Genomic DNA, 8,112 nt, shown 5'->3' on the forward strand with positions numbered 1-8,112 from the left:
CCACAATGACCTCTTTTACAGGAGTGTGGTTTATCAATAGAGTGCTCATGGCTACAGCCCTCTGGGGACCGCCCAAGGCAGCCGGTGGTACAGGTGGAACCAGGGGTGGGGAGGAAGAAGGCAGGATCTCTGGGCCCCGAACTTCCCAGAGAGAAGGGGTGCCCTGTGCCTGGATACCCAGGTTGGGCCAGCTGGCACCATCAGCCTTGGGTTGTGGTGATGGTTGCTGACCTCTCACCAGTTTGCCTCTGGCCTTTGCTTCTCGAGGGGAACTGAGGGCGCCTGGCAAGGTACATGGTGTGGAGGAGAAGGCCAGGGGGCAGTGACATCTTCTGGAGTCACGCACATTGGGGCTGGGAAGAACCCACGGTCCGCTCATGCTGGCTTCCTGTCTCACACACGGGGACACCAGGGCCAGGGAGGACAAGGAAACACAGGGGGTACATCCTGGGCCTCCACACCACCACCTCCCAGCCCCGTCACTGGCACCGCTCCTCCTGCTGCTCCAGGGACGTTCATGGGGGTATCCGTCCCTTTAGCCAGGTTAGAGGTCTTGATCATGGCCTTGACCCAGGGTCCTGGGAAGGGGTCAGCTGGGAGGCGGAGGCCAGGGTACTCACAAGCCTCCAGACTTACTGAGGACTTCGTCTCTAAAGTAGGGTCCACAGAACCTCCCTGTTGGGAAAGCAGGCTGCCAGGCATGCCCAGACCTTCTGAATCAATCCACACTTAACAAGCTCCCCAGGAGAGTCGTGAGCACGTGGAAAAGTGAGAAGCTAGAGGCAGCCACCTGTCCTCCCCTTGCCTCTGGTCCCTGTGGGTGGAGGGAGAGGCTCCCTGGCTGATGTTCTGGGAGCCAGGCCTTTGGCCCCACCTCTGGGGACAACTGGCACTTCAGGGTGGGTTCTGGAAGGTGGAACTCCAGCCCCAGCAAGGGTCGGGGAGCAGCCTCACCCTTCCGGTCCCCTGGCGTCCCCTTCTCTTTGGGAGACTGGGGCCTGGCCTCTCTACAAGTCCTGGGACCTGGGACGTGGTGAATTCAGTCAGCCCACTTCAGCAACATCAATTAAGCGCCTTCTGTGTGCCGGGTAAATGTCCGCCCTGGCTGTATGTTACAGCCTACCAGGGCGTTTGTTGTTGTTGTTTTAATCCTCACCCAAGGACATGCTTAAAGAGAGGAAGGGAAAAAGAGAAAGAGAGATTGAGAAAGAAACATCAATGGATTGCCTTCCACACACCCCTTACCAGGGTTAGAACCCACAACCCAGGTATGTGCCCTGACCAGGAATCGAACTGACAACCCCTCAGTGCACAGGACAAAGTTCAGCCAACTGAGCCACTCCAGCTAGGCTACCAGGGTGATTTTTTAAAAAAATATATTTTATTGATATTTTACAGAGAGGAAGGGAGAAGAGGTATAGAGAGCTAGAAACATCGATGAGAGAGAAACATCGATCAGCTGCCTCCTACACACCTCCCACTGAGGATGTGCCTGCAACCAAGGTACATGCCCTTGACTGGAATCGAACCTGGGACCCTTCAGTCCGCAGGCCGATGCTCTATCCACTGAGCCAAACCGGTTTCGGCTACCAGGGTGATTTTTAAAATGACAGAGTCTGGCCCCACCCCCGGCCGCTGGAACCAGGGCCTCTGGGTCAGGTGTGGGCACAGTTACTTGTTAACGTGCCTCGGGCGATTACAATGCTTCCCTCAAGCTGGCCGCGCAGCCAGGAGACATCAGGAAATTCCCTGGATATAATAACTCATGACAGCAACTTCTAATTAATCATCAACTTGTAACATGATCCCGGCCTATAAACAAGGGGTCCGGTGGAGACTTCGGAAACCTGTCTCCTGTCTTCTTCAGACAACTCCTTCCAGACCCAATGGGGGCCCAGCTCTGCTCCCAGGCTGGTAAGTGGGAGCCCTGTGCTTGGTCCCTGCACAGGGATGCAAGAAGCAGGGGAGGCTCTGGGTCCTTGCTGGGGAAGCGCGGGACGCAGCAGTGCAGGCAGTGTAAACATCACGCAGGAGCTTCTGAGTCCAGCTGGGCTGAGCGGGTGGCACTAGCTCAGTGAGGCGCTGAGCTGTGAGCTTCCTGCCCCTGAGAGAACCTCACAGCCGCCAGTGACTCAGCCCAGCATCCCTGTAGTGACCGGATGACCCACACGACCCTTCGGGTCCTATTGTTCAGGAAGAAGTCTGGCTGCATGGGAAACGGTGGAGTTTGGAGGGCCTCATGGGAGATGAGAGGTTCTAGCTGTGAAAACTGAGCTGTGGGACCCGGGTCAGGTCACCTTCTTGTCTGAAGGCTGAGCCAGTGCTGCTGGCCTGCTGGCTCACAGGACAGCTAGCAGCACAGCCCTACGGGTGGTGGGCAGGTCTCTGCACATCACCAGAGGCCAGGGGGCCTCTCTGTGTGAGGGGCAGAGATGAGGAACCTGGGCTCTTACTGCGGAAATGTGAGTGCGCCTCTCTGGACACTGCTCCCTCCCAGGCAAAGAGCCGCCCTTTCCCTAGCAGCACTGAGGGCTCACACAGCAGCAGGTGGCACTAGGGCTGGGGGCGGGGGACCAGGCCACCACTGCTGCAGCTGTGGCAACTGCATTTGGATCCCAGGCACTGGGGGTGCCATGGAGGAGGCAGCACAGGGTGCAGGGATCAGGACCTGCACCCAGGCTCCCCCAGTTCTGGCTGCAAGACTGCGGCAACTTGCACATCCTCCCCAAGCTCAGTACCCTCTGAGTGCCTCCCCTTGGAGGGTGTGTGTTGGAGGTGGGGGCGGGGGGCTCTAAAGCACTCAGGGTGCGCCTGGAGAAGCTGGTTGGCTGGAAGGGGGTGATGAAGATGATGTAGATCTGGGGGGTCCTCACTGAGTAGAGAGGACTGACTCTCAGTCACTTAGATTCTAAGAGCCTGGCTGCAAAGGTTCTCTGATTAGCATACACGTGTGTGTGTGTGTGTGTGTGTGTGTGTGTGTGTGTGTGTCAGAGGAGACATCCAAAAGGCCATGGTTCATGTTTCATGACTCAGCTGAGGTAGGTCCTTGTCAGTGCTGGAGCAGGTGCACCAGGGCGGGAGGCCAGGGACCAGGGAGCCTGCAGGCCTGAGGGAGGGGCGCCCACGCCTTCCATGACAGTGAGCCAACTCCAAACAGAGTCCTGTGCCAAGTAGAGGGTGGCCTGGTGGGCTAGGCAGTCTCTGGAGCCCTTGGCTCCCCTCCCAGCCGCACCTCGAAGGGGCTGTGAGGTCGTCTGTTCAGGAGCCTAGGTGTGTAGGTCCCTGGCAGCCGGTGACCTGTCCTCTCAGCCTCCCTCCTCTAACCATGTGAGCACATCCTTTCCTGGGCTGCTGGGGACCTCCAGAGGCCTGGAGGGGTGAGCTCTGCAGGCTGTCAGGTTCCTGTCCAGGATGAAGCTGCTTTCCCGTGTCCCCAGGGCCCCTGTCCTGCCGAGGGACTCATGCAACCGCCGAGGCCACTCCTGGGGCGTTCCTCCTCCTCCCTGCACTGCCTTCCAGTCAGCCAGCAACCTGGCTCCCCACCTTCCTCCTCTCCCCACCCCTCCTGTCCCCACAGTCACTTCAGCCGAGTCAGCCTCGTCCAGGGCAGCTGAGCAGGGACTGGGGCGGAAACTCCACCCACTGACCCTTCCTGCAGAAAGGGAGCAGCTTCAGCCAGGACAGGCCTGTCTCTGCACTTACACTCTCAGCCCAAGGAGCCGAGCATGTGGGGTCTCCTGTTCCCCAGCCCAGGGGCCCTTTCCCTAGGGGCTGCACTGGGTGGAGCTGAAGCAACCCCTCTTTGAACCCCAGCTCTTCCGGATGCTGTGTGCCCACTGTCAGGGGTTGAATGCTTCTCACTCCACTAACCAAGCCTGTTCCAGGGCTGCACTTCAGGGATGGGCAGTTACCCAGCCACGTGGGGGTGTCAGGGGGCGGGGAGGGTGGGGGCTCCAACCGCCCAGCTGGGTGTCCACCCCAGCCCAATGCCTGCCCAGGTGAGCACCTAACTGCTCCCATTCAGGTACCTGGGGACTCCTCTGGGTGGGGGTCTAACTCAGGTTCAGACTGAACCCACCTTTTTATTTCAGACTCCTTGTCCAACCCAGAAAGAGAGGGGCCAGGAGGGAGGCAGAGGGGAGAAGGGAAGGGGTCACCCACAGGCTGGGAGAGCTAAGAGCAGCAGGCAGGGAGCGCAGTCAGCTCCCACCACCCTGAGGCCGCTGGAGGTGAGAGGAAGGGCCTTCAGGGAGCAGCTCTCCCCTCCTGGCTGCGGAGGAGTCAGGTTGGAGGCCCGGTGATGTCAGAGCTCATCCTGGGCCTTGAGGGATGACCTGGGACCCTTCTCCAGCCTGTGCTCCACCCGAGGGAAGCTGCCCGAACCCCCTGTCCCAGGACGAGGAAGTCACCCTTCCTGGGGGGCTGGCCCTCACAAGTGACAGGCTGTTTTGGGAGAAATCAGTCAGACAAGGAAATAGCACCAACAGGGGACCCACCGGCCAGAGCCAAGCAGTCAGCCGCCCTCTCAGGCTGCGTCCCCGGCACAGACAGAACGTGGGTGGAGACATTAAGCAAAGCCAGGGGCACAGGGCGCCTGCGGTTCTCACACCTGCTCTCCCACTAGTGACAGCAGAGCCTCGCGGGAGGAGATCTTGTAGCGCCCGTTTCCCCAGCGGCATCAGCGCCTTTAATTTTTAGAACCGCCCTGCGGAGGTAACTGAGGCTGGAGGCTTTCCCAGAAGGAATTCAGACCCCAGACAGGCCACGTGGGCTCCTCGCAGCTCTAAGCAGGCCTCTGGGGGTGCCGGGGGTGATGACACCCCGCGGAGCTGGGGATGGTCGAGGTCGCCCCGAGATGTGTGGCGGGAGAGGTGGTGGCCAGGAGAAGAATGAACCGGTGGGCCTCGCAGCCCGCACTGACACCCGCTGCCCCTGCAGGCGGGGACGCCGAGGTGCCCCGGGAGACCCTCCGCTTCCACGCTGAGGCCAAGGGCGCGCAGGTGCTGCTGGACCCGACGCGGAGCACTGCGCGCCGGCTTGCCACCTTCCACGACGGCATCGTGTTCAGCCAGCGGCCCGTGCGGCCCGGGGAGCGCGTGGCCCTGCGCGTGCTGGGGCACGAGGGCGGCTGGTGCGGCGGCCTCCGCGTGGGCTTCACGCGCCTGAATCCCGCGCGCGTGCGGGCGTCCAGCCTGCCTCCCTTCGTGTGCCCGGACCTGGAGCTGCAGAGCCCGACGTGGGCGGCGGTGCTGCCCGACGGCTGCGCGCTGGCGGGGGACGTGGTCCGCTTCTGGGTGAACTGCCGCGGCCGGCTCTGCGCGCGGGTCAACGCGGGCCCACGGCTGCGGCTGCGCAAAGGGGTGCCCACGGGCGCCCCGCTCTGGGCCGTGATGGACGTGTACGGGACCACCAAGGCCATCGAGCTGCTGGGTGAGACCATCCGCCGGAACCGCGCGCCGCCCCTAGGGGGAGGGGGCGCTGGGGTGGTGCTCCACCCGCATCCAGAGCCTCCGGGAGACGTTGGCTCATTCATTCATTCACTCATTCATTCATTCATTAATTCATATTCAGTCCGTGTCTCCATCAGCTCCTGCCAGTGTCAGGTATGAAGGTGGGAGCTAGGGATAAAGCCCAGGCACAGGAAGGGCAACCTGTCCCTAAGAATAAGATCACACCCCAAACATCAGTTAAAGGGCTGATCACCTTTCACAAAGGAAGACATTTTGGGTGGGGCTTTGCAGTCTAAGTAGGAGTTCACTGGAGAGGAGGGTGGCAAGCCAAGGGAACATATGAGTGAGGGGTAGAGGTGAGTAAGAGACAGCCTGTGGGGCAAGGGTCAGATGTGCTGTCAGTGGGTGGGAAACACCACCATCCCTCTAGCCGCCTGCAAGGACAGTGGATTTCAGGGGGTGGAGTAGATAAAACCATAAGAAGGAATTTGGGCATTCCTGGGTGTTGGTCGGTGGTCTCCCCAGCAGGGCTTGTCACAGCTGCTGGAGCCTGGCCCCTGGACAGCCTGCTTTGGTAGGGGTGTGTGTGTGTGGGGGGGGGGGGGGGGCGGGGGAACGGGGCCAGCACCTGTGTACTCCACCAGTGGGTGGATTTCCAGGCTGAGTGATGCCGAGGTTCTCCTCTCAGGGTAAAGAGGAGGTGCCTGAAGGAAGGGCGGCTTGGGGGAAAGGACCTGCAGCCCCACAAATCCCCTGCTGGGTTAAATGGGAAAGGGGCAGCTAGGATGGGGCTGTTAGATCCTGGGAGCTCTCACACAGTCACCCAGAAAAGAAAGCTTTGGGCGCTGCCTCGGGGCAGGGGATGGAGGCTCTGCTTTTCTCTCTGCAGGCCTGAGTCGCCCTCTCTCCCTAGATCCCTCGGTCAGCGCCTTCCCCACAGCCTCGCCCTGGACCCTCCCACTGGAGACTCCCTCCGACCTTGAAGGTGAGTGGTTTCCTGGAGAGCAGGGGTTCCCAGGCCTCCAGCCCCGGAGGAGCTGGCGCCCCAGCCTGGGAGCTCAGGAGTGTCTTCCGAGTCCCATCATGGCTCACAGGCCCAGGGCAAACCCCTTGGCTCTGCCTACTGGCACCTAAAAGCAGGTGACAGCCTGCCCTGCAGAACAGCGGCTAGTGTTACAGGTTACAAGAGCATGTTTGTGAGTAGATGTCGTTTTGTCCCTGCTTTACAAAAGCAGTGCATGTTCATAGTAAAAGCTTTGCCATACAGGAATAAACCAATATTAAGGCATAAAGAAGGAAGTAAAAAGAAAACAATCACTCAGGACTTCCTTGGTGGGTTTCCTCCCTGTGGAATGTTTGTGCTTTGCTTTCTTTTCTTCTAAATTGGAATTTGATATTGACTTCTGCACATTACGGTTCTCTTTCTTTCTTTTTTTTTTTTTTTTAAATATATTTTATTGACTTTTTACAGAGAGGAAGGGAGAGGGAGAGAGAGTTAGAAATGTCTCGATGAGAGAGAAACACCAATCAGCTGCCTCCTGCACATCCCCTACTGGGGATGTGCCCGCAACCAAGGTACATGCCCTTGACCGGAATCGAACCCAGGACCCTTGAGTCCGCAGGCAGATGCTCTATCCACTGAGCCAAACCGGCCAGGGCCATTACGGTTTTCTTACCCATTTTTTTCACTTGGTTACATTGTGAGGATTTTCTCACAAGGTAATATTTTTCCCAATATGACTGCCTGGTTCTCTATGGCTATAGCATGAGTAGGCTGCCCACCCCCTAACCCCATATGCCCCTGACCTACGTTGTCCCCTTTCCCAGCCCCAGCAGGAAAAGAGTGTGCCATCTGCCTCCACCACGCTGCCAACACCTGCCTTGTGCCCTGCGGCCACACACACTTCTGCAGCTACTGTGCCTGGCGGGTCTTCAGGGACACAGCCAAATGTCCCATGTGTCGCTGGGAGATCGAGGCAGTGGTCCCTGCCCGGGGCCCTCCAGCTCTGAGAACTGAAGAAGGCCTTCCGGTGTGAGCGGAGGCTGGGCCTGGCTCTGAGCTGTCCCCCAGGGGAGAGGGGCAGCTGCCCTCCTTCTGGAGAAAAGTCGGAAAGGCTGGCTGGTAACAAGCACAGCAGAAGGGAGGTGGGGTGGTGGCGCTTCGCTTTCTCCACAGGTTAGGCCAGTGGGACGAGGAGCCCCTGGCCAGAATTCCTCCCTGATGGGAGCCTGGTGTAGACAGTGGCTCCACCGTGGCCAGTGGCTGGTGGTCCCTCTGCTTAGCTCCAGGTTCTTTTGTGCCTGGGGCTTGCCAAGGCTTTTGGCTGGCCACTTGGCACAGCCACAACTGACCTAGCAATCCCTGAACGCGTAAGACCAGGGTTCTTGGGACGCCAGGAAGCCACACGTGTTGATGAGGAGGATCTTTGTTCAGAGACGAGTGGCCTGGCCCCCGGTTTGAGAGCTGAGGAAGTTCATGTAGCTGCGCGTGCCTACGGCAGCCCTGCCCGCGGGGGGATTGAGGAGCTGGGCCAGACGCAGGGAGGCATCTGAGTAGAGTGTTTACATCCCGTGTGGGAGCCGGTGGCTGCTGATGAGTCCTCAGTAAAGTGGGTCAGTGGTTCCCCGCTGCAGCGCAGCTGTGAGGACCCAGCGAGATCAC

The 8,112-nt window shown here is 59.6% G+C and overlaps 1 protein-coding gene across 1 annotated transcript; it reads left to right on the plus strand.

The window, feature by feature from the left end:
- Window positions 1-1,886: 1,886 nt before the first annotated feature.
- Window positions 1,887-7,486, plus strand: NEURL3 (neuralized E3 ubiquitin protein ligase 3; the record flags this gene model as incomplete). The annotated part of the gene is made up of 4 exons (XM_080684606.1): window positions 1,887-1,914; window positions 4,939-5,430; window positions 6,364-6,435; window positions 7,278-7,486. The coding sequence occupies 4 exons, from the start codon at window positions 1,887-1,889 to the stop codon at window positions 7,484-7,486; spliced, it is 801 nt and encodes a 266-aa protein (XP_080540732.1).
- Window positions 7,487-8,112: the final 626 nt, after the last annotated feature.

The sequence above is a fragment of the Plecotus auritus genome (genome assembly GCF_963455305.1).
Source record: "Plecotus auritus genome assembly, chromosome: 8".
NCBI lineage: Eukaryota > Metazoa > Chordata > Mammalia > Chiroptera > Vespertilionidae > Plecotus > Plecotus auritus.